General features: G+C 46.3%; 1 protein-coding gene across 1 annotated transcript in view; it reads left to right on the top strand.

Moving 5' to 3' along the window:
- The window catches only part of LOC123763941 (uncharacterized), a 54,772-nt gene extending 34,626 nt beyond the window's left edge, over positions 1-20,146 (top strand). The window contains exons 3-11 of the mRNA XM_045751272.2: positions 5,434-7,475; positions 8,046-8,150; positions 8,263-8,496; positions 11,793-11,880; positions 12,451-12,700; positions 13,479-13,596; positions 15,125-15,257; positions 15,611-15,855; positions 19,098-20,146. Coding sequence (XP_045607228.2) covers positions 5,434-7,475; positions 8,046-8,150; positions 8,263-8,496; positions 11,793-11,880; positions 12,451-12,700; positions 13,479-13,596; positions 15,125-15,257; positions 15,611-15,855; positions 19,098-19,346 — 3,464 coding nt within the window. The 3' untranslated portion in view covers positions 19,347-20,146. The remainder of the gene's footprint in view (positions 1-5,433; positions 7,476-8,045; positions 8,151-8,262; positions 8,497-11,792; positions 11,881-12,450; positions 12,701-13,478; positions 13,597-15,124; positions 15,258-15,610; positions 15,856-19,097) is intronic.
- The last annotated feature ends 6,133 nt before the right edge of the window (positions 20,147-26,279 follow it).

The following is a 26,279-nucleotide window of genomic DNA, read 5'->3' as shown; positions in this document are numbered from 1 at the left end:
GTGAAGAGCAGGGGTGCCATAGGCACAATCAGAGAACACTGTATAAACATCAGAGGTCCACGGTTGTTCAACATCCTCCCAGCGATCAGAAATATTGCCGGAACAGCCGTGGACATCTTTAAGAGAAAACTAGATCATTTTCTCCAAGAAGTGCCGGACCAACCGGGCTGTTGTGGATATGTGGGCCTGCGGGCCGCTCCAAGCAACAGCCTGTTGGACCAAGCTCTGACAAGTCAAGCCTGGCCTCGGGCCGGTTTTGGGCAGTAGAAGAACTCCCAGAACCCCATCAACCAGGTATCAAGCAAGCTGTAGGGTCTTGGTAGTAGTTGGGTTCGTTCTCAAGTGACAATCTGAAATCTCGGGTTCGAATCCCGGACTGGACAGAAATGGTTGGGAAGGCATCATTTCACATAATGCCTCTGTTCACCTATCAAATCGGTACCCGGGAGTTAGTCAACTGCTATGGATCATTCAGTTAGGTTAAGGAAATTTGGCTCTGCGCAGCAGCTGGACGGTGACCACGCAGACAGAGCCTCGGCCCTGCCCAGTTAGGACGAGACATCCATAAGTCGATACTCATGCCCTTAATGTTTACTTCAACATTTCAATATTGCCCTGAAGGTGGAATAACTTTGGCCGCGTGACTCAAGCTGTGAGTGACCTCACCGCCACCACGTCGTGTTGTAAACGCTCAGTAATGACACTGTGTACACAGACACCTCGAACACTTTATGTAGGCCAGACGTAAATCTGTGTATTTATGTCTGTAGGTTAGATTAGCATTTTAAAAGCACTACAATCACCTTCTGTGGTCGATTGTTCAATAAATCGCTGAACTATATGTTTAACAGATCTCTCACCCTGTCCATGGAGGACAGAAGAAAATGTATATATGCTGGTTAGCACTGAATATGTGTGGCCGCGTCCGTGGTTGACACAAAGCTCAACATATACACCCCGCAGCCGTAGGAAGACCCCGGTGGCTGTGTCGTTCATGCTGCCACTTGTGCCCACAGTGGCTCTTGTTTCCTAACTGAAATAATGTGAGATTTATTATATTCCTTATGTATATAATGTCCCTGAGGAGGGCACAGTCCCTCAAGTTGTGGCCGGCCAGCCCGTCCTTTTCCGTCGCCACAACGGACAAAATAAGGGTTACTAAAACACACGAGTCTCCGCTACTCAGCTGTTGTTTTGTTTCCTGGTTCTCCATGGGTACTTGTATCTAAGACGCATTCTTGTCATTACAGATTCAGATTCTCTGTTTCGGCTGTCGCATTTTTGTCCATGACTGAGGCTGTGTCTTGTACAAGTTCACACATTCACTGACTTGTTCCTCTATACTCCTTCCCTCAGTCACTTGTTCACCGTGTCTGAGACGTCTGGCGGCACCTCTAACTTGTACAAGAGTCTTGGGTATGAAGTGTTCAATATGGTCTCCTTCAGCGCCCTCAGCAGCCATCACAGCTGCTCGTTCATTTCTACAGAGTCCAACAACGTAGGAGGGAATCCACAGAAAGCTGATCAACCTTCCCCTTATTGGTTAGCATTTTCAGAGGTCTCTTGATTTCAGCGACTGTCTCTCTGCTTTCTGACTGTAAAATTGTATAAGGTTTTGTAGTGTAGTTTTTGAATCAATGTTTTTCTTCATTTCCGATCTGAAGGATATTATACGTCGTGTGGTCTAGTGTACTGTGGAGCCTCAGGGAAATATAAACACAATATTTTAGTGCCATATTGGGCCATTCCTGAGCTGTTGGGGGGGGGGGGGGTTGCCAGGGTGACTGAGCCGCCCGAGCATGTTGGGGAGAAGGTTTCAATGAATGAGTCTTGCCAGGACTTGTGCCGTAGGCTGGGGAGGTGGGGGGGAAAGGGGGTTCGATGGGGGGGGAGGGATGTAGAGACATTTTAAGGTCAACGGTTAAGGTCAAGAAGCACACGTTATTGGTCAGGGTCACCAGTAACGTGGGGTCACGACATCGGCTCCCACACAACACAACACCATGTGCCCAACACTCTCACGGTAAAATATCGGGACCTTACAGCTTTACTGTGACCTCGGAGATGTGTGCCACTCGTTATAAGGAGGGAATGTTGTACACTTGTGTGTTGTGTATATGACAGGGGCACGAGGAGCACGCTACACTCTCTTGTGAAGCGGGGCTCCTGCTGTGGGTGACAGCTGGAGTGTGGTGGGGGCAGGAACACCCACCACTGGTCTAGTGGGGGGCAGGAACGCCCACCACTGGTGTGGGTGGGGGCAGGAACGCCCACCACTGGTGTGGTGGGGGCGGCCTTGGTGATGGAGGAAGTACCGCCGCCCGGACCACCGGCCCCTACACCCGCTCACCTTCCTCTTGGGAAACTTTATACTTATCCAACACAGGGCAAGTGAAGTGGCTGGTACCTCGTACCGTGCACCTCAGGGCCTGGTACCTCGTACCGTGCACCACAGTGGCTGGTACCTCGTACCGTGCACCTCAGGGCCTGGTACCTCGTACCGTGCACCTCAGGGCCTGGTACCTCGTATGAGAGAGAGAGAGATTGGGTTTACAGTTCTTGTTAACAATATCCCGTATCGCTATTTCATCCTTCTTATAGACCTGAGTAAATGTAACAAAAGTCGGGATACCATGAGCGCGGTTCTCATCCTGTAACTACACTACACTACACAAAATCGATAGGGAAGATTTCCTGAGACCTGGACCTTCAAGAACAAGAGGTCATAGATTTAAACTAACTAAACACAGATGCCGAAGAAATATAAGAAAATTCACTTTCGCAAACAGAGTGGTAGACGGTTGGAACAAGTTAGGTGAGAAGGTGGTGGAGGCCAAGACCGTCAGTAGTTTCAAAACGTTATATGACAAAGAGTGCTGGGAAGACGGGACACCACGAGCGTAGCTCTCATCCTGTAACTACACTTAGGTAATTACACTTGGGGTAATTACAATTTGCAGGTATATATAATGATCACTGCTAATTTTAATTAGGATTATTAAGCAATTACAAGGGCTAGATGTAGTACAAAATGACACCGTGCGCATCATCGTGAGTTGCACCACAACTGTCAGCATTGTTATCATGAATAAGAAACTAAGATCACTCTCCATTTATGAGAGAATACTTCTACTTAATACTGTCTTTTGTGACAAAATGTTGGCAAATAATGATCCTCCCGACACTATTCAAATTATATTGCGATCCACTCTGAACAACTCTGACTGTTGAGAGTGAACAGCCTGTTCACTCAGTCCTCCACGAACAATTCCCTACAGTGTGTGGCTCAGTTCTTGTGCCAATAATCTTATGAAGGTGAATATGTCTCTTAATGCTGATAAAACTGTTCATTATATTCTTTCCTTGGAGAGATATGTCAGGTCCTGTACATTATACACCCTTGAGGGATGTGCCGGGTCCTGTACATTATACACCCTTGGAGAGATGTGCCGGGTCCTGTACATTATACACCCTTGGAGAGATGTGTCAGGTCCTGTACATTATACACCCTTGGAGAGATGTGCCGGGTCCTGTACATTATACACCCTTGGAGAGATGTGTCAGGTCCTGTACATTATACACCCTTGGAGGGATGTGTCAGGTCCTGTACATTATACACCCTTGGAGAGATGTGCCGGGTCCTGTACATTATACACCCTTGGAGAGATATGTCAGGTCCTGTACATTATACACCCTTGAGGGATGTGCCGGGTCCTGTACATTATACACCCTTGGAGAGATGTGCCGGGTCCTGTACATTATACACCCTTGGAGGGATGTGTCAGGTCCTGTACATTATACACCCTTGGAGAGATGTGCCGGGTCCTGTACATTATACACCCTTGGAGGGATGTGTCAGGTCCTGTACATTATACACCCTTGGAGGGATGTGTCAGGTCCTGTACATTATACACCCTTGGAGGGATGTGTCAGGTCCTGTACATTATACACCCATCACCTTAAAACAAACTTATAACACTGACACTATGAGATACATAACCCACGACGCCGTTGGCAGTCAACTTCAAAATCTCAAACCAAGTGAAGTCTCTGCCTTTACCGATGACTGTGCAGTTAGGCAGGCGCGATGGAGGACGGGCTGAGTTAGGCACAGGTAGAGCAGCTTGTGCGTGTGCGGTATACAACGCACATGAAATGCTCATGTCAAGTATGCACAGGCTGAACGACTGGACAAGCACGACACAAACTGAGCTATTGGGTGTTTATCTAGCTACTGAGCATCTTAAACTCAATAGTTTGTGGAGTGATATTTTGAGATTAAAAGTGCTCTGCAGTCCTTAAATAACCCATCACAATTAATGTCTGAAGTAGCTTGTAATATTAAATATAATGTGCTTTTTACCAATGATAGTAACTTTTATATAAAATTTGTGTGGATCTTATCCCATGTTGGAGATGGAAAGCACGACTTTGTAGATCGATTGGCCAATGAGGCTGCAGGAAAGAAAACATGAACTATAACTTTGGACCATCTAATGCAATTATTAAAAAATACAGATTGGAGATTACTTCAGATATGGAAGAGCAAAGAAATGCCCAAACACCTGAAAGCTGCATTACTGAAAGCTATGACAACTTTTGTAATAATAGGTACGTGTATGGTCAGCACAGTAACCGGACCAGGCAATGTGATGTAGTCATTGCGCGAATTCGCTTTGGCTATAGGCACTTCTGGCAGGTGCCAGATGTGCCTATAGCCAAAGCAGGTTAGTGCTACTAACACTACCAGAATATTCAGGTTGTAAACTTTGTGACAAATCATTAAAGCATTCACTGGAACACTACATTATTAAATGTAAAATTGGTCAAGATTTTAGACCTCCTGACCTATTGTGCAATCACTACGCAACTGCTTCATTGAATCTAGTGTACTGGACGACATCCTAATAATTTCTCCTAAATTTGCTTGTCAGTTCTAAGGAAGGGAAGGGACCTATCAGGGGAATGAGCCAAGTCATAACGACTATATAGCACTGGAAGGGATCAAGATAAGGATTTGGGATGGGACGGGGAGTGGTGAAGGAATGGTGTCCAATCTCTTGGAAGGTCGGGGATTGAACACTGACCTGCACGAAGCGAGACCTTCGCTCTAAGGAAAGAAGAACGAGAATTTTATTTATTATTTCTTATAGCTGCATATCTAATGAATCCATCCCTGCCTTGTGTGGCAGTGAATAAAAGAAAGTTGCATATGCAAATTCGTAAAGTGAAACATGTATAATATCTGATGTAACCTCATTAAATATTAATGTTCTTTAAACTTCAATTTAGGCCTGCTGCCTTGTGTGACAGTGAATACGAGCAGCACCTCACTGTAATAAGGCCAAGTTGAGTTACTCAGACTAGGTAAATTAGTATATTTTATCAATAAAGATGTTAATAATAAGAGGACTGACGGTATTTATGTTTCAGGGTGTGGAGACGAGGCGGCCATGGAGAGCGGCAACTGTGGAGCCACGACCATCACTGGAGAGGCTGGCACCAGGCCCACCATAGCCACCAGACACATCCTTGTCCTCATGGGCTTCTTGGGCTTTATAAACATCTACATGCTTCAACTCAATTTCCTTGTAGCGCTGCCGGTGATGGTCAACCACACAGCCATTGACGGTCAGGACTACTCTCTTTCCAGCATGGGCATCCAACCTGTGATGAAGGAGGGACCTGTGATCCTCCGAGGGAGTGGCCCGCCTGACGAAGGTGGGGCAGCCTTCGATACCAGTGTCGATCCGACCCGCTCTGTGGTGGGTCATGGCGATGTCATAGGTCCCATAAGAGACGGTCCCATAAGAGTTGGTCTGTACAAATTTGCAGCAGGGACGACCAAGGTACAGGCGGGCAATGTACATGACAACGATGGCTTCATTGTCACTCTGCCGCGAGGTGCTACTTATGGCCACATTTCGCACCTAATGGGCACGAATCAGGTACCTGATCAGTCTTCAGGTAACGAAGATTTGGAGACTACTACACCCTACGTGACGGAGGCCGGCACCTCTGATGAGGAAGAGTTGTACACCACCGTCACCAGCGACCACCCTGTCACGCTGTCTTCTTCCTCACAACAGCGCTCTGACAAGTTCGCTCAATTTGCTGAATTGTTAAATGTAAACGAGGACACTACTAATTTTCCTGTTCCTGGTGCAAATGGTTTTGATGGCCTCCTTGGCAGCACTTTAATTATTCTTAATAGCAATAGATATCCACAAGCTGGCACTACAGTGCCTGACACACCTGAAAATATCATACCAACTGTTACTAGTCTTGAAGACATCACAGCAGTCACCCCAACTCAACGTGACTCTACGACCAGCACCACCAAGAGTGACATCATGTCAACATTAGCGCCTTCTGGCATGACTGAACAACACCCTTCCACCACAACGCCCTCTGAAAATAAAAACGCAACACTGCCATCCAACAAGTCCACAACTATCATGGCTGCTGTCATTCCCAGCCAAGTAAATAACCATGAAACACAAACTGCTCATCAAAATAGTTTTACCACAGCTATTCCACCTCAGGAAACCCCTGCAGATGGAAAGACTAGACCCGAGACTATCAACACAGCTGTTCCCAAGACCACCGTAACAGTCATAGAGATCACCCCCACAATCGCTACTACTGGAGAAGTCAATGCCAGAGTGCTGCCAAACATAAAGGTAGCTACTAACGGCTCGGCTATAACAGACACCATAAGACTCCGCAAGGAAAGATCAGTGGAAGACAAACACGTGAATTCGTCGAACAACAGCGAGGAGCACATTGCCTCCTGCTCACCGACTGAAAGCTGTGAGTCAGGAAAAGTCAAGAATGACACAAAGAAAGCTGGAGTGTCTGAGGAAATTTATGAAACAGAGGTTCTTGATGAAACAGAGGATATAACTGTACAAGCAATGACAGCATCTGAAGTTGAGGAAATTGATGGTGAAGGCGAACATAACGTAGAATTTGATTTCGAAATAGCTGGCAATGGAACCCGAAGTCTGAATTGGATCCTGGGTGAGGACTGGGACATTTACAACAGAACCAACTCGACTGAAAGTGACTCCTCCTCCTCCAGCTCGTCGTCAAGCGAGTCTGAGAGTGGAGACAGCAGCTCCTTCAGCAGCGACTCCAGCGAGTCTGAGGAGTCTAACGAGGAGAGCGACGAGGACGACAGTAACGAAGCCAGAGAGTTTAACTCAGCCGAGCTAGACGACCTCCACTTCTTCAGTAACGACTCCCGAGAGTACATCAACGGCCACCGCTTCAGACGACACAATGGGTCCTTTGTGGCCAACGGCAACTCTTCCGATGACAGTGGCAGTGACGAGTCTCTTTTTGAGGATGACGATGATGATGATGATGATGAGGATGAGGATGACGATGATGATGAGGATGATGGTGATGATAATGAAGATGAAGATGGTGAAGGTGAGGACAAAGAAGAAGGTGATGAAGATAAATCATCGGTGAGTTTATCACTGTTCCTGGTAGTTCATGATGAGTATGTGATGATATTATTACACTGTTCCTAGTAGTTTATGATGAGTATGTGATGAGGTTATTACACTGTTCCTGGTAGTTTATGATGAGTATGTGATGAGGTTATTACACTGTTCCTGGTAGTTTATGATGAGTATGTGATGAGGTTATTACACTGTTCCTGGTAGTTTATGATGAGTATGTGATGAGGTTATTACACTGTTCCTGGTAGTTCATGATGAGTATGTGATGATATTATTACACTGTTCCTGGTAGTTCATGATGAGTATTTGATGAGATTATTACACTGTTCCTGGTAGATCATGATGAGTGATGAGATTATTACACTGTTCCTGGTAGATCATGATGAGTATGTGATGAGATTATTACACTGTTCCTGGTAGATCATGATGAGTATGTGATGAGATTATTACACTGTTCCTGGTAGTTCATGATGAGTATGTGATGAGGTTATTACACTGTTCCTGGTAGTTCATGATGTGTTTATCCTAGTGCTTGTAGCACCTTCCTGATGCTCATCTCTCCCTGGCTCATAGGAATACACGAAGAGTGCCAACGGAGAGATCACCCTGGCTGGACAGAAGTTCCCTTCAACTGTATGCTTCGAGCCCCGCATGATCCAGCGGCCCGAGCCCCAGCAGGTAACATTGTTACATTCATCTGTCTCCATAATGAGTCCTCCGCGTGTTAATTGTGCCTTGACCTTGTGCAGTGTTTGAGGGTGTTGCTTACTGGTGTTGATCTTGCCTGTAGGACGGCGAGTTCGTGTGGGCGGCCGACCTGCAGGAGCGGCTGCGGGCAGCCTTCTCCTGGGGCTACATACTGACGCAGCTGGTGGGTGGTCGGCTGACGGGTGCCATGGGCGGGAAAATGCTGCTGCTGATGGGTGTGCTTCTAGCCGCGATACTCACCGTACTCACGCCCACCGCCGCCGCCTTCGGCCCATACTGGCTGCTGGCGGCCCGGATCATGGTGGGCGCCGCTGAGGTAAGAATTTCCTCGCTTTTATTACTAACAGCCAAGAGACAACATTTAAGAAATAGCTTTTATATTCAAGTTGTTGTAGTGGTAGTTACCTCTATTATCTCAAGTTTGAAAAGTTCTTCATGTCGGCAAAGTTAATGTTTAATTTGGTATTCAGCAGTTACAGTAAGAGTTTCTTCAGTCCTTAACACCGTCACGTCTAAATTTATATATCATTATTAGAGAATGTTTATCTTGTTACTAGTACGAGCTGAGTGACGTGGCCTGTTCTGATGGTGTAATATCAACACCTTCCGTGAAGCTTTAGTTCACAACCCAGTGACTTTCTCTTAACATTCTCGGTGGATCATTTTCAGTACCTCTGTCACCGTTGAGATCGAAGGTTCGTTTCTCAGTAGATTTGTGCTGTATGAAGGTTAAATAAGAATATTGTCCCCGCGTCCCTCGGGAAAGTGGTGGCCTAGCTCATGACAACCACAAATTCAAAATGGCGGCCATTGGCCATTTTGGAAATCATCTTTTTATTGGTTTGGCCTGAAATGTTAACATACTTTTTAGTTTTTCATTGTTACATACAAAGTTACAAGTTGTTTAGGATTGTTTGAATCTAGGAATTCAATTGTGATGTCGATTTGATGACTTTTGTTAAATTTGATCTTTAAATTCAAAATGGCCGCCAATTTTTAGTTTGGAACATGCATTTTTTTTAAATTGTAGTAGAGGCTTCATATTAAGTCACCCAGCCACTTTGATTAGACGGTAGAGCGACGGTCTCGCTTCATACAGGTCGGCGTTCAATCCCCGACCGTCCAAGTGGTTGGGAACCATTCTTTCCCTCCCGTCCCATCCCAAATCCTTATCCTGACCCCTTCCAAGTGCTATAAAGTCGTGATGGCTTGGCGCTTTCCCCTGATAATTAAAAAAATCATATTAAGTCTTTCATGTAGAGTAAAAATACAACAGAAATAATCTCACAGAACAAAAAGTTCAATTTTCTGATTGATGACACACAAACCTTAGCTCTCAATGGTCACAAAAGTAGTGGTGGACGGATCTGTTGACCCAGCACTAGGAGAGGGGTCTGTTGACCGAGCACTAGGAGAGGGGTCTGTTGACCGAGCACTAGGAGAGGGGTCTGTTGACCGAGCACTAGGAGAGGGGTCTGTTGACCGAGCACTAGGAGAGGGGTCTGTTGACCGAGCACTAGGAGAGGGGTCTGTTGACCGAGCACTAGGAGAGGGGTCTGTTGACCGAGCACTAGGAGAGGGGTCTGTTGACCGAGCACTAGGAGAGGGGTCTGTTGACCGAGCACTAGGAGAGGGGTCTGTTGACCGAGCACTAGGAGAGGGGTCTGTTGACCGAGCACTAGGAGAGGGGTCTGTTGACCGAGCACTAGGAGAGGGGTCTGTTGACCGAGCACTAGGAGAGGGGTCTGTTGACCGAGCACTGGGAGGGGTCTGTTGACCGAGCACTGGGAGGGGTCTGTTGACCGAGCACTGGGAGGGGTCTGTTGACCGAGCACTGGGAGGGGTCTGTTGACTGAGCACTTCGAGGGGCTCTGTTGACCGAGCACTGGGAGGGAAGCGCTGTACAGACGGGCTGTGCACTTCGTCATGCTCCAGAGAGAGTTTCTTATCCGGAAACGACGGAGACACACTTTAGCATGAGGAATTGTCAGACTCCATCAAGAACCTCAACATTCTGCGCAATGCGCTCTTCGGGACACAAGAGGTTGTACAGAAATCTGACAGTGATCTTGAGGATGATGCTGGAGTGAAGGATCTGACCAACAGAGTCCACGAGAGACCTGGTACAGACATGAGACTTCTGGATATCATTTCTAGAGGTTTTAGACTCCTCTTGTACACACACATTGATGTATGTCATGCCAGAACTGGTTCAGAGAACCTATCATCAACATATGACATGTTGCCAGGACAGATGGCATATGACAATCGTGACTATGGAAGGTGGTTGTCAGATTATTGGTTGATGCTCTCTCTCTTCACTGTCACAGGAACAAATGACCTTCTTCAATCATAACTTCATCCAGTCGATGACAAGGCCACCATATTCTCGCCAGTCACACGATATCTGAATACCCTGGAAACACAAACCGAAACTGTCTCTATTTTCCGCTTTTTACAACTTGTAATAAAGTTGTTACATCTTGGCTTAACGTGTTTATGACGTATTAGAACGTTGTTACAACTTACTATATTGGTTGTTATAACTGGTTAAGAGGTGTTAAAACTTGTTCGAACGTTGTACCAACGTCGTAGTTTCGGTGTGTGTTTGGCGGGTAGAAACTACTATGAATCTGAACTCATTCAGTAAGGATGGCTTCAGCTTCTGAAGAATGAGAAATAACTGTTCTCAACAACAAGGAATGCAAATAACATTGCAAGGGGTGAAGGCTACTGTGAATCGAAACCTCGACATCGCCAACATCGCCATAGGAAACATGTTGAATGCCAGCCATTGAGGATGAATAAGGATGAGCAGGCAGTTTAAGACCTGCAAGCGTGCAGGAAGGATTCTGAAGCTGAGGCCCTTAGATATTTCCAATAGTAAAAAAGAAGTTTCCTATCCAAGTTATAATTGCTGTATATGGAGGGATAAGATGATTGGCTTATGTTTATCATAACATGTACAGATATGTGATGTAACATACCCCGTTTGATTATTTAATATACCCAGTCTGATTAGTATAACATACACCTACTAGATCTCAAGTATAACATACCCTATCTGGTTATCTAATATATTAAACAATGTTTGGCTAATATATTAAATTATGTTTGGTTAACAGCTATATCATGCCCTGTATGGTTAACAGATATATCATAACCTTTTTGGTTATCTGATATATCATGCCATACAGGGTGTTAATGTGTTACGGCGTGGTGTTACAGTGTGTGTGAGTGTGTTACAGTGTGTGTGAGTGTGTTACAGTGTGTGTTACAGTGCGTGTTTGTTACAGTGTGTGTGAGTGTGTTACAGTGTGTGTGAGTGTGTTACAGTGTGTGTGAGTGTGTTACAGTGTGTGTGTTACAGTGCGTGTTTGTTACAGGGCGTGTGTTACAGTGTGTGTTACAGTGCGTGTTTGTTACAGGGCGTGTGTTACAGTGTGTGTGAGTGTGTTACAGTGCGTGTTTGTTACAGGGCGTGTGTGTGTTACAGTGTGTATATGTGTGTTGCAGTGTGTATATGTGTGTTACAGTGTGTATATGTGTGTTACAGTGTGTATATGTGTGTTACAGTGTGTATATGTGTGTTACAGTGTGTGTTTGTTACAGGGCGTGTGTGTGCCAGCCATGCAAGCCGTCTTAGCACAGTGGGCGCCGCCCCTAGACCGCACTGTTATGGTCGCCTTCACATATTCTGGTAAGTCTCTGTCTCCTGCTTCTCTTTTCTGTATAGTATCGGAATGTTTGTTCCTTCGCAGACAATGTCCAGCTGATCAAGAAGTACGCTGGTAGCCTGTTATCAACGGTTGGGGAGTCTATAGCCTAAGGTTTGTATAATCAACTGACAGTCTTCAACAAGAACGTTTACAATATTTTCTATAAAATAGATTTTGAGAGTTTTCTGCTCATTTTTTCTAACTTTGCCGAGTGTTATTGCATCGTTTACGCTGTACAAGACTCATTGTTTCACTCTAAATATAATATGATTCGGTATTCTGCATTTTACCTTTTCTGAGGCTTTGTTACAGACTTTTGATTAAAGATAAATTTATATTTTATGTTTCATTAACGTCTCCAGACGTACCTTGCTGAAGAACGAGCGTCGTGTCAGACGTAGTGAGACGTAGTGTAGTAGGGGTATAGTGTAGTAGGGGTATAGTGTAGTAGGGGTATAGTGTAGTAGGGGTATAGTGTAGTAGGGGTATAGTGTAGTAGGGGTACAGTGTAGTAGGGGTACAGTGTAACATGAGGTGTCTGTGTGTGGCAGGTCTGGCGGTGGGGGCAGCGCTCGGAGGTCCTCTGTCAGAGTGGTTGGTGCTGATGATCGGCTGGCGAGGGCTCTTCTATAGCCAGGGAGCGGTGGCGCTAGTGTGGTGCATCCTCTGGTACTTCCTGGTCACCGAGAACCCCTCCCAGCACCCCAGGATCTCACTACAGGAGAAGAACCACATCACCTCGTCGATCGGGGTCCAGCACGCCTGGCGAGGACTCCCGGTGCCTTGGTTCCACATCTTCAGGTAACTGAACAAATGTGTATGTGTGTATATTCCTTTGCCTGGCCCTCGACTCTTCATGTCTCCAGGTACTAACATTCTGCCTAGCATGTGTATACTCCACAACCTGGACACCGTACTGCAGGTGGATGTAAAGTGTCTTAAAAGACTCCATACAGGGATGACAAAGTTTCAGATTTAATTTTTCCAAAGAAATAATTTTAAGGTCCGTTTTCTGGAAAGGCGTAGAGTAAGGCAGTCATGACTGAAATGTTGCATTGTCACTTTCTTAACAGCCTTTAATAGTACAGTAATCTTTCCTCGTAGCTCACACCCCTCAGGTCGGGGACTAGCCTGGTGGCATACCTCGGAACCTTTTCTAGCCATTTTTTTTTGTTTGACTAGATGTGGACTCCAGGTTGGAGCCGCATATTCCAGTATTGGTCTGACATATGAAGTATACAAGGTACTGAATGATTAAATACACAAGTTCCTGAAGGCAGTTCTTGTGTTTGCCAGCCTTGCATACGCCGCTGATTTTATCCTTTTGATGTGTTCTTCAGGGGACAGGTATGGTGGTATGTGTATGTAGTTCACAGTCCACATGATGGGCATGTGGTCCACAGCCCACATGATGGGCATGTGGTCCACAGTCCACATGCTGGGCATGTGGTCCACAGCCCACATGATGGGCATGTGGTCCACAGCCCACATGCTGGTCGTGGGTCCACCAGCCACATGGGAGACGTGGGAGTGTTTGGGGTGCATAATAGCGTAAGGTAAATGTGTTGTGTTGCGACAGGTCGCGACACGTGGTGGCCGTGGTGATGGCCGAGCTGGGCTTCTCTTGGGCCTGGTTCACTCTCCTCCACCACGCCCGCGAATATTCTGTCACCGTCCTCCACGTTCCCCCTCACCAGGTGAGTACACCCTCCCCCAGGTGAGTACTCCCCTCCCCCAGGTGAGTACTCCAGCCTCTCCCTCCCCTAGTTACCATACTATCCTCCCAGGACCCGTTCCCGTGTATAACCGACCTCCTCACTAGTCAACCCGTTCTCGCACTTGCTTACTATGCGTATTGGCTTATTTAATAAGTGCATATGTGACATACTAATTGATTGTGAATATTTTAGTTTACCTTGAAAAGCTTCATAGAAAACACTGACCTCACCTAACCTTCTTAGTATGTTAAGATAAGATTCTTATTGCTTCTTAATTACAATTATTACTTAACCTATACCGTTGATAGGTTAAGTAATAATTGTAAATAAGAAGCTTATCTTAACATACTAAGAAGGTTAGGTGAGGTCGGTGTTTTCTATGAAGCTTTTCAAGGTAAACTAAAATATTCACAATCAATTAGTATGTCACATATGCACTTATTAAATAAGCCAATATTGACAGAAGCAAGTGCGAGAACGGGTTGCACTAGTACACATGCACTAGGAGGTAAACACCTGCTAGTGGTTCCAGTACATGTGCAGTGTGTACTATGTACACCCAGTAGTGATGATAGTACACATGAACCATAAAGTGTACATCCATCCACAAGTGATCTTAATATATGTATACCCAAGAAATGTCGTGTTGGAATACTGCCGCCAGTAGCCGTCTCGGTGCGTGTGTTGTGGGATTATATGTGGCTAAGTCTGTTTTATTGTAATTTTTAGTAAGTGGATTGTTTATTTAAATATCTATTAAGTTTGAATGGACTATATAACACAGGTAATTGTAATTTCCACACAATTCCCACAGTTGGGACTTTATGGTGTTAGTGTTATTTTGGATAGAACAGGAATTGTAATCGTGAATTAAAATTATATTCAAGATTAATGGGGACTGAATAAGCTGTTGGTAGTATTTAAATCTCTGTGTTATCTGAATGGCCGTTAGTAAATACAGTTAGTCTTATCTGGTCAGATGATTTCTAACTGTGGTAGTGGATGTGATCTCCCTCCCTCCCTCTCTCTCTCTCCCTCTCTCTCCATCTCTCTCTCTCTCCCTCCCTCCCTCTCTCTCTCTCCCTCTCTCTCCATCTCTCTCTCTCTCCCTCCCTCCCTCCCTCCCACCTGCCGACAATGCAGAATTAATAGGAGAAATACACAACTTATGTTAACATTCTCACTGTTTTCATTCAATTAACTCAGTTGTGATTAGATGCTTACTGGTGTTTAGGGGTCGTCTTACCCATTACCGGTTGCTAGTGCTTAACCAACTCCCGCTACCTATAATTACATCCAACTAACAACAGATGCGAGCACATACTTTTAATTAAGTTGTAACTTATTACGTAGTTAATTGTGTTGTAAGTGAGAAATATTTTCCACATGTGTATTGTAATGTGTACATCTACTAGTGGTTACGAGTGTAATGTGTACATCTGCGTGTGTGACAGGTGTGTACACCCACTAGCGAGAATGACTCCATCCTTGTTGTCCGCTCCCACAGGTGCGCGTGGCCTGGGGCACAGCGCTGATGGCCATGTGGGTGATCGCTATGGTCTACGCTACCCTCTCTGACTGGATACGACGGACCAACAGACGCTCCACTGTTGTCGTACGTCGCGTCGCCAACACCGTCTGTGAGTGCTCTCTCCCCTCTGTTGATGTAACCATCTGTCTTACTGTTGATGTAACCATCTGTCTCCCTGTTGATATATGTAATTAACGGTGAAGGGAATATATTAAGAGTGGGAGGTCGTGACTCGCCATTACACTGGCGGAGGGACGGCCCACTTGTAGCAAGAAGCCATTGTCAAGGATACTCTTATCCTTCAGTTAGAAACTAAAAGAGTTTCTTTACGTAGTGAGAAACTCTAACCAAAACCAACCATTGTCCATAACAATGGTTGTATTAGACAGGTGTCTATGTCATACACTGAAGCACTTGTCGAGTATTGATTAGTATGGCTGATGAAACCCTTGTGTGCGACAGGTGCCTTGGTGACGGCGGGCTGTCTGATCGGGGTGGCCCAGTCCAGCTGCTCGCAGGTGGCCGTCATGGTGTGGAGCTCCATGGCCCTGGTGATGGGACTTTCCGCCTCCTTCTCCACCTTCCGCGTCAACGGCATCGAGCTGGCACCCAACCACGCTGCCGCCATCGCTGGCTTGAGCGGCACCATCAGCGCCTCCGTCAAGATACTCTCCCCGCTCTATGTCGCTTACCTTACTAATGGCCAGGTGAGTAACCCTCTCCTTGCTCCTCTCTTGTACACTGGTAGTTGTTTGTGTAGGGTGGGGGTGTACATGTATATGTGTGTGTGTGGTGGGGGTGTACATGTACGTACGTACGTACGTACGTACGTGTGTGTGTGTGTGTGTGTGTGTGTGTGTGTGTGTGTGTGTGTGTGTGTGTGTGTGTGTGTGTGTGTGTGTGTGTGTGTGTGTGTGTGTGTGTGTGTGTGGGGGGGGGGGGGGGGGGGGTTGTCACGGGGGTTGTCACGGGGGTGGGCTGGGGCTCCACTAGCAAGGGGGCTGCTAGGGGCCCCGGAGACAGAATACTCAGTCTCTCTGATTCATGTGACTCACCAGAGTCACTTGGTTACACAGGAGAGGACCAGTAATACCCACCACAGCAGGTCTTCGCTCCCACCACTAGGGGTGCCACTGATCCACCCTGGGAGCCCTTCAGTCAACCATGGGGAAACTGCCATTAGCAATTCCGGCCTAGACCCGCAGAGGAGTGAAGGAAGACCCAGGCTTACCTTTTACCCTTGGATCTTACCTGCCAAACAAAAGTTGCAGGAATTACTTTCCTGCCTGCCTTCTGTATCTCACTTAACAAGATCGCCAGCTGGGTTGATATTTTTGCACCCCCATCAGTGCAGTTCAGTGGGTGTACACTATATAGCCTGTTGCCAAAGTGTTGCTACTTATACAGCATTGACACCAGTTGATTGACAGTTGAGGCGCGGGACCAATGACAAAGCTCAACCCCCGCAAGCACAATTAGGTGAGTACAGGACCGCTAGCCCAAGGTACTCTTTTATAAAAGTCTGTGTTGCTATACCACTCTCCAGCCATTAAGAAACTTCTATAGAAAACGTACTATTTACTAGGTGGAACTATGATAACCCTCGTGCATGCTCATAGAGATCAGAATGGAGGCACATTTAAACACAATGATAAAATATGTGATATTTATTAACACAAGCTACATGATCACATATTATTTATTCTTTATGTCATTTAATGGACATAAAGAATAAATAATCTGGAGATGGGCTACAACTCTTCTCTCACGACCTCCGCCACTCCGTCAGCTGGGCAGATTTAAAAGGGAAATTCACCCCCCCCCCCTCTCACCGGGGGGGGGGGGTGCTTCGTCCACGTCGGCCTACATCTCTCCAACTGCTGCGTCGTCCACACACTGTCCTCTTCAACAGTCCGGGACGCAAGCTGTCTCACAGCCTATCCTAATATCTCAAAAAAAAAACTAATGAATCACTGTTATACAGAAACATGTGAGATATATACAAGAGTTGTTACATTCTTGTACAGCCACTAGTACGCGTAGCGTTTCGGGCAGGTCCCTGGAATACGATCCCCGCCGCGAAGAATGGTTGTTACAACCAAGTACACATTTTACTGTTGAGTTAAACAGAGGCTACAATTAAGGATTTGCACCCAGTAAATCCTCCCCGGCCAGGATACGAACCCATGACAAAGCGCTCGCGGAACGCCAGGCGAGTGTCTCGTATAGATAAATATCGTAGTCTATCTGGCCTACTCAAAAAGGGGGTAATTAATCTACTTTCAACATTCCTGGCTCACGACGCCTGTCCCTCGATGGTGCTTGGGTTCCCACGGTTCCTGAGTCGGTCCTGGATGATCCAGTACCGTGCTGCAAGTCCTCAGGGGTCATGAAGCCGTCGCCGAACCACTCCCAGTTTCAGATATCCCAATCCTGGACCAACCAGGGAGCACTGAGCTAATCACTCTATACACACACACTCGTTCCTTCCACAAGGCGTTGCTCCTCGTCCTGGGAACGGTGTCATCCCTCCAACAACCTCAGTGAATGTGATCCAGTCACAGCCAGGCCTGCCCGCCACACCGTCCAGACCCTCAGCGTCAGGCAGCGCCCTCCAGCGTCGTCGCCGACCGATTTTCCAAGTTTTGGCCCTTCTCTGCCCAATAAACTTCGTTTCTTCTTGCTTCCAGAAGCACAAGGTCTCCAATAACAATGGTGGGCTGCGATGGCTAGCTATAATCCACTGAGTAAGACTCTCAGAGTCTCCAATCCTCGAGAGCTGACTGACGAACGTCCTTCCACTCTCACAGTCAGGTCAACTCTGAAGTTACCTCCGCCGGCGCCGCCAGGGGGCACTCGGTGACATCACGGCAGTCTCTGATTGGTCGCCCGCGGCACGTGACATAAGCCAGCCAATCCACGGCCGGCTGGCGCCGTCCACAAAATGGCGAATTTGCTAGAAGGGGGCGCCATTTTGTTTGTATCAAGGGCGCTACTTTCCCCCCCCCTTACCTACCAACTTATAAACGCAAATTTCTCCCTTATTAAGCGGCCGATCTGGTTGCCACATACATATACCAACAGACTCCTTGCATATCAGAGAATCAGTAGGTCTAGTAGATATGACTCTTAATGATGGATCTGGGGAGAAATTGGAAGGGGCTCCGTAACATTACCTTACTAACGGCCAGGTAAGTAACCCTCTCCTTGGTCCTCTCTTGTACGCTAATAGTTATATGTGTAGGATGGGGGTGTACATGTGCGTGGGTGTGTGGTGGGGGTGTACATGTACGTGTGTGTGTGGTGGGGGGTGTACATGTACGTGTGTTTGTGGAGTGGGGGTGTACATGTACACGTGTTTGGTAGGAGTGTACATGTATGCGTGTGTTTTACATGTTTCTTTGCATTGCATCTGTGTGCATTAGCATTTTCAAATTTCAAAAGTACATTACAAAATACCGATATCATTTGACGAAATGCTCCACGTATATTATCAGTTGCTTGAGGGTTTTGCTGTGATGTGATCCACTTCAGGACCACATCACATTGCATTCTAAAGGCAAGCATCAGGCTGTTGGTTCTGCACATTTATTCTCTTATATATCAAATAATATTGCTTTGTGATTTTGGACATTTACTCCTCAATGTTTGATTGAAGTCAGATTATCTTTCTATTTTAAATTTAACAAAATCTCTTTTGTTTATTTTGAGATGCACTCACCAACTAGGTGAGAGCAAACGTGCAGAGCCAACAGCCTCATTCTTGCCACTAGAATATAATGTCTGACCATCAATGAAAACACTTCCGATCAAGTCCTTATTTTCTCCTACTCGATGTTTTAATCATACAGATACACATACATGCAGGTGAACCTGCAACTGTATCTTGCTGCTCTTTCGGGGCCGGATAATTTGAAATAAGACAGTAAATATATTAATTTGATTGCAGGCGACGCTAGAGCGGTGGCGGATGGTTTGGTACACCGGAGCGATCATCCTAACACTTACCAACTGCCTCAACTTCTTGATGGCATCGTCGAAGGAGCAGACCTGGAACAGACCTGTGGCAGCGCCAGTGTACCCTAAGAGGGAAGTCAATAATCTGGTCCAGCGGCGGACACGGCTGCCCCGGCCTCCCCACCATGGACAACTCCGGGGCAACAAAAACCCCGCGTACGTCTTCACCGAACAGTTGTAGAACTTCACTGATGGAGGCCAGTGTTACCTAATAAAATATTATCTGCACTCCTGGGAACCATATTCGTCAGTAACCGTACCGGAAGGAAATGACGACCTTATGTTCTGAGCAGGAGGAGCAGCGCCGGTCTGGGCTGGTCCTGTGTTGGGCCAAGTTACCGACAGTTCCACTATCATCATTCCCGGTGATGTCTTTGTCTCGACTAATACTTGCCAATGACAACACTGCTCATTGGTTTTCAAAATACAGGGATAAACCTTGAAGGTGGTGACCGTGAGGATAATATTAATTATACTATATGCGACATATATCACATCAGCGTTCACATCTGTACAATGTTAGCAGATGTTGCAAGGGTTTAGAGTTCCGTGTTCAGGGGAATGCCAGCACATGTGAGAGTGCGCCTCTGATCATTATGAGGCCGTGTGGCCTACCTAGTTACACTTCTGCGATACCATGCTGCAACACACGGTTTGGTCAAGCCCAGCAACATCTGGAAATGTTGCTGGGGAGACTACCGCAGCTCAGTGTCCCTCCACTGGGAGGGACCAGTGACCTGGTGGAGTGATGGACCAACAGTCAGGGGCTGGTAGCCTCGGCCACACTGGTGACGGCTGTCATGGCGCCTCGCCCTCCACACAGTAGCATGTAACATGAACTTGTGTTTAAGGGAGTCTTAAATCACTGCCGGCTCTCAATATGCACTCTACCATATTTATTGCTAACAGCATTACCGCCTGCAGTTTTTTGTATATAATTATTTTACAAAACACCAATAAAATTTAATTAAAATGTGTAAATATTTTTTACAACCCATGGTAAATCTTATTGCAATATGAGGGGGATAATTGTTGTGTTAACTTTCCCCCACTGTAGGCCTAATATTGCTAACATACCACCACATAGCCTTAACATTGTTAACTACCTGCTATAGTAGGCCTAAATATCAATTTTGTTAACCAGTGTTAACATTGCAGGCATGATGTATGCTTGCTGTGTGACAGCTATTGTGTTTCTCATCACTGAACTATAGCATAATGTATTCTGTCGCAAGCAACGAAATATGAACTTAAAATTCTTACAGTAACCATTATCCCAATGGCCTCTGTTAGTTGACCAGCGTTACTTACCATTAGGTCAGTCAACTGCTATAGAGTCAGTCAACTGCTATAGAATCAGTCAACTGCTATAGAATCAGTCAACTGCTATAGTAACCAGTGATACCCTCTGGGTGACAGTGTATTTCTCTCAAATAAAATAACGTGTTTTGTCCACGGTAAAGACCAGTGTTGAGGCTTCTCATGATCGGTGTTTCACCCACCGACAGCCGCCCGACCTCCGCCCACTTGGCTCACAACCAGCTGGACCCGGATTCGATTCCTGGGTAGGGTGAACGATCGGGTACGTTGCCTAGACATCCAATGCCTCTATAGCAGTAAGTAGATACCTTGGTGCTAGGAGGCTGTTGTGGGTTGCTTTCTGGAGAAAGTTAGTCATTGGCTAATGTGATCTCGATAAACCAAACAGGCTTCCTGTTCCTGATAATGAGAATCTATAATGGATATTATGGATACATCACGGATCACTCGATAAAATTCATATATTTAGAATATAGCTATTGTTGTATGCATGATTATAGATGTAGATAATGGGCATCATTCAACAGATATAACAACTATGAATATACTTTGTCCATTACTATTGCTGAACTCTGTGTCAATAAATGTGGTCAATATTTAACTGTAGGAACCTTCAAATGAACACCAGAATATGAATCCCGATGTACGTAGTCCTGCTTCTTGCCTTAAGACGGTAATTACAGCTGTCCTGTGATGGTCAGGTTCGCTTCACTTTGAAGTGACTTCAGTACCCCCTACAACACGGCGGAGTTAAGAGAAAACGGCAGAGGAGACGGAACCGACCAGCGACAGATTTTTTTTTTTTTTTAATTTTGCCCCGAGGGGGGACTTTATTGGGCAGCGCCACTCATGCTGTGAGTGGACACACCGCCATAGTGACATGTACAACACTCCACATGTACGACAGGAAGAAAACCCGCTGGGTTGTTCATCCTGTCACTTCTCATCCTGTTACATCAAGCTGTCATTGTAATCAATCAGAGCTTTAATATAACAATGTGCTTTAATATACTTACTAAGCTCTCTCATCTCATTTTTCTCTTGCAATGTATCTTTATCATTTATCAATTCTGATAGAAATTACCTACTTAAAATTATCTACTAGATTAAGGACCTGCCCGAAACGCTGCGCGTACTAGTGGCTTTACAAGAATGTAAATACTGTACTATCCAATGTATTCTCACAAACCCAATGTACTTCTTGTATATATATAAATAAAATAAATAAAATAAAAATAAAATAAAAACTTGTACCCAGACACAACTGGGACTTGCTTAACTGTCTCAAGTGAACAGCTCCTCAAATTAGAAGATTAACATCTGTCAACCCTTAAAATCTTACGTTATCTGGCGGGTGCAAAATGGGGGAATTTTTTAAGAACAATATCAATATTTCACAAATAATGTTTTCCAGCGACAGATGAACAAGCAGAGACCCACAGGAGACCAAACACTCTCTCACACCCTCCTTGGGTTTGTACAGTTGTAGAATATATATATATATATATATATATATATATATATATATATATATATATATATATATATATATATATATATATATATTTATATATATATATATATAGTTCAGAGACTTGTGTTTACCTAATCCTTGTCTGGTGGCAAGTAGGGCATTAAAGTGGTAACTCCGGAGTCGATTCCACACCAGTGTTTTCCCCAGACACGGTGTAAACAAACAATGGCGCCCGCATTCAAGCTACCAGCATATCTTCCGTCTGTCCCAGAGGCGTAGTTTGTACAGGTAGGAGCCTGCTTTGACGCTTACAAGGTAACCAACGACGCAGAGCAATATGCACTCACTGTGACGGCATTGCCTCCTAACACCATTCAGGGGTACGAGCTGTGGCTATAACACCTCCAACCACACAGATTCGCCGCTCTGAAGACCCCTACTCGTTGTTGTTGTTTAAGATTCGCTACTTGGAACAAAAGTTCCAAGTAGCACGGGCTATGGTGAGCCCGTAGTGGACTTACCTGGCACAGGAGTGGAGCTGTAACTGGCCTCTACTATGTTGTTGTTGTTTTAGATTTAGCTAGTCAGAACGAAGTGTCCATGTAGCACGAGCTATGGTGAGCCCGTAAACTAACCTCTACTCGATGCGGCCAAGGTATGTAGAAGCCGCCAGAGTGACCTGCTCCTCACCAATAGTAGCTATTGCAGCCTCATGGATCGAACACCATCCCAAATTCTTCAGCAAATGCAGCTCTTGCTACGGCCGGCGAGTGGAGCAAGTGACAATGACCAGCTCCGGATTCTGTTCTTTCAACGATTGCCCTTACACATTCGCATGCTACTCCTTGCCCAGAGCGACGATGTGATGCCAGAGAGCTTGGCGAAAATTGCAGACCGAATCCATAGTGCACCAGGAAATTTACTTTGGATAGGAAATACCCTTGCCTCTGACCACTCAACAGTGACGACCCAAATGAACAGCCAACACCTCAGTGCTATTCAGAGCCGCCAACATTCCCAGTGCAAGTCCCGCAGCCTGTCCTTGACGGCTGACTCCATACTTGCTACTTTCATCGCAGGTATGAGGCTAGAGCTCGGAACTGCCGCCAACCATGTGCCTATTCGGGAAACGGCTCCGGTGGAGTCTGTTAACGACTTGCAAACCCCGCCGCTTTGGATGAGGCACTTTTCTATATGGTCGATCCCGGCGCTGTTACCTGGTTGACACAGGTACTTCAGTTTCTGTTCTCCCTCCTCCAGCGCACAAGCCACCTCGCACTCCACACCACGAAATGGTTGCTGCCAACGGTTCTGTCGTACCTACCTACGGAGATAATGTGGTCACTCTTGATTTTGCTGACTTCGGTCGCTTCACATGGACGTTCCGCGTTGTTGAAGTTAATATGCCTTTACTGGGTGCAACACAACCTCTTGGTGGATGTGACGTGTAGTGGGCTCCAGCGGGTAAGTACAGAGCAACGGCTACTCGCTATAGCCTTGCCCCGCATAACTCTCCTGACCTGCAGAACCTGCTGGAGGAATTTAAGGACATCACCAAGCCACAGCCGCCAAATGCTAAGGTTAAGTACACTCTCACCCATCATATTCGTAACTCAGGCCCACCAACCTACGCGCGACCGCGCCGACTGCCGCCAGAGCGTGTCCAGGTGGCCAAGGACGAATTTCACAACCTGTTAGCTACTGGGATTGTCCGTCGCTCTGACAACGCCTGGGCATCTCCACTGCATATGGTGCCGAAGACAACTCCAGGAGAATGGCGTCCTTGTGGGGACTACAGGGTGTTGAATGTCCTGCCAGACCGTTACCAAATCCCACACATTCAGGACTTCTCTTGCATGTTACATGGGGCAATAACATTCTCGAAAGTAGATTTGGTGCGAGCATTTCACCAAATCCCAGTGGAGTCAGTGGACATCCCCAAAACTGCAATTACAACACCTTTTGGCTTGTTTGAATTTATCAGGATGCTGTTTGGTTTTCGTAATGCAGCTCAGACATTAAAATGCTTCATTGATCAGGTCGTCAGAGACCTATACTCTTCTGCTATGTCTACACTGATGACCTCCTAATAGTGAGTCGCTCTCCGGCTGACCATCAGAAGCATCTTAATATACTTTATACTCGCCTCCGCGACTATGGCCTGTAGATTAATCTAGAGATGTGCATTATCAAGGTTTCCGAGCTCAATTTCTTGGGACACAAAGTGTCCCCTACAGGTATTCTGCCATTGGAGGAGAAGATCGAGGCTATCGGAGATTTTTCGACACCCACCACAACTAAGAAGCTTCAATAATTCCTGGGTGTGGCTAATTTTTACCATAGGTTTATCCCACACTGTTCTGACATCCTGAAACCTTTATATGACCTGTGTGGGGTAAGCAGACGTCCAAAGTACCCCTGCCATGGTCACCAGAGTCAGAGGTGGCGTTCACCAACCTTAAGCAGGAGTTAGCTCAACTTACTCTCCTCGCCCATCCAGTATTCAATGCGCCAACTAGCTTCTCAACGGATGCCTCCAACACTGCTATAGGAGAGGTACTCTATCAATTTATCGACGATGCCTGGCGATCTATTGCTTTCTTTTCAGCAAGCTTAACGCCGGCAGAGACAAAATACAGCACATTTGACAGGGAACTCCTTGCTATATATGCAGTCATTCAACACTTCAGGCATTTTCTCGAGGGACGTGACTTTCACGTCCTCACCGACCACAAACCACTGGCTGCTGCCCTGGCAGCAAAGGGAGATTCCCACACGCCGCGAGTCACTCTACATTTGAGCTATTTATCCCAGTTTACGACTGACATCAGGCACGTGAAAAGGATTGAGAATGTCGCCGATGCCCTCTCTCGACCTGGCTTGTGTGCACTTTTCCCGAGACGACCCACATAGACTACGCAGAAATTAGTAGAGACCAGCAACATGACCAGGAACTCCTACAATTGCGCACTTCTTCCTCAGCACTTCGGCTCGTCGACGTACCTGTGCCTAATTCCGAGGATACTATCACATGTGACACGTCTCTCATTGGCGTTCTACGGCCATATATTCCAAAGACCCTTCGGCGGAGGATCTTCACGGCTCTCCATTCCTTGGCTCATCATGGCATCCGAGCTGCACTACGTCTCCTGACCAAACAGATGGTATGGCCAGGAATTAACACGGATGTTCGAAATTGGGCGCGCAACTGTCTCCAGTGTCAGCAATCCAAGATACATCGACACACACAGACGCCTCTTCAAAACTTTCAATTACCATCGGCCAGATTTGAAGTAGTGCATGTGGATATCGTCGGTCTATTTCCTCGATCTAGAGGATGCTCGTACCTACTCATGTGTGTCGACCGCTTCTCCAAATGGCATGAGGCAGTTCCTATGGCGGAAATGACAGCTGAGTCTGTAGTTCGGGCTTTCCTTCATGGGTGGGTCTTCCGTTTTGGAGCCCCTGCAATGATTGTCACAGACCAGGATCGACAATTTGAATCACACTTGTGGAGGGAACTCATGCGGTTTCTTGGTGCCAAACACAACCAAACTGTGGCCTACCATCCTCAGGCTAACGGGATAGTTGAACGGTTTCACCGCCAACTGAAGGCGGCTCTAAGGGCACAACCAGACCCGACTTCATGGATCAACAACCATCCTTTGGTATTCCTCGACATCTGTTCGGCAACTAAAGAGGGCAGTGGGTTCTCAGCCTTGTGTATGGTTCCGATCTCCGCCTTCCTGGTGATCTGATCATCCAACACCATACAATGAGCTGATGGACACGTCAATCTTCATGGAACGGCTTCGGAGGGCAATGTCGCAGATTTGCCCTTCACGGATTCGGACGTTCTCTGTGCTAGCCATGTGATTCTAAGGGACTCACATTCACGCGGGAGACATCTCCCGTCATGCAGGGTGCATTCCCACCTCCACTGATCTCCAGTATCAGCTCTTGATACTGGTAATGGCTCAAAAGGGCCACCACTTACGGGCTATTCATGCCCGTGTCACCTTTTGGGTGGCTTAATCTTCATCAATCTTCATCGGCGGAGTCGAGAGAAAACGGAAGAGGAAAGGCAACCGACCAGTGAGAGATGAACAAGCAGAGAACCTCGAGGATGCTCTCTCATACTCTCCTTGGATTTGTATAGTTGTAGAATATATATGTGTGGATCAGAGACGTGTTTACTTAACCCTTGTATGGTCACTGATGGTTGAGTAGTTAAGGTCTCCTGTACACCAGTTGCATAGTGCTCCTGGCAGTATGGGTTCGAGTCATTTCTGGGGTATGGAGTTTTCAGTTATATATATA

The sequence above is a fragment of the Procambarus clarkii genome, chromosome 23 (genome assembly GCF_040958095.1).
Source record: "Procambarus clarkii isolate CNS0578487 chromosome 23, FALCON_Pclarkii_2.0, whole genome shotgun sequence".
In the NCBI taxonomy this organism is placed as follows: domain Eukaryota; kingdom Metazoa; phylum Arthropoda; class Malacostraca; order Decapoda; family Cambaridae; genus Procambarus; species Procambarus clarkii.
Note: the sequence above shows the minus strand (reverse complement) of the source record. Positions and strands in the feature narration are given on the sequence as shown.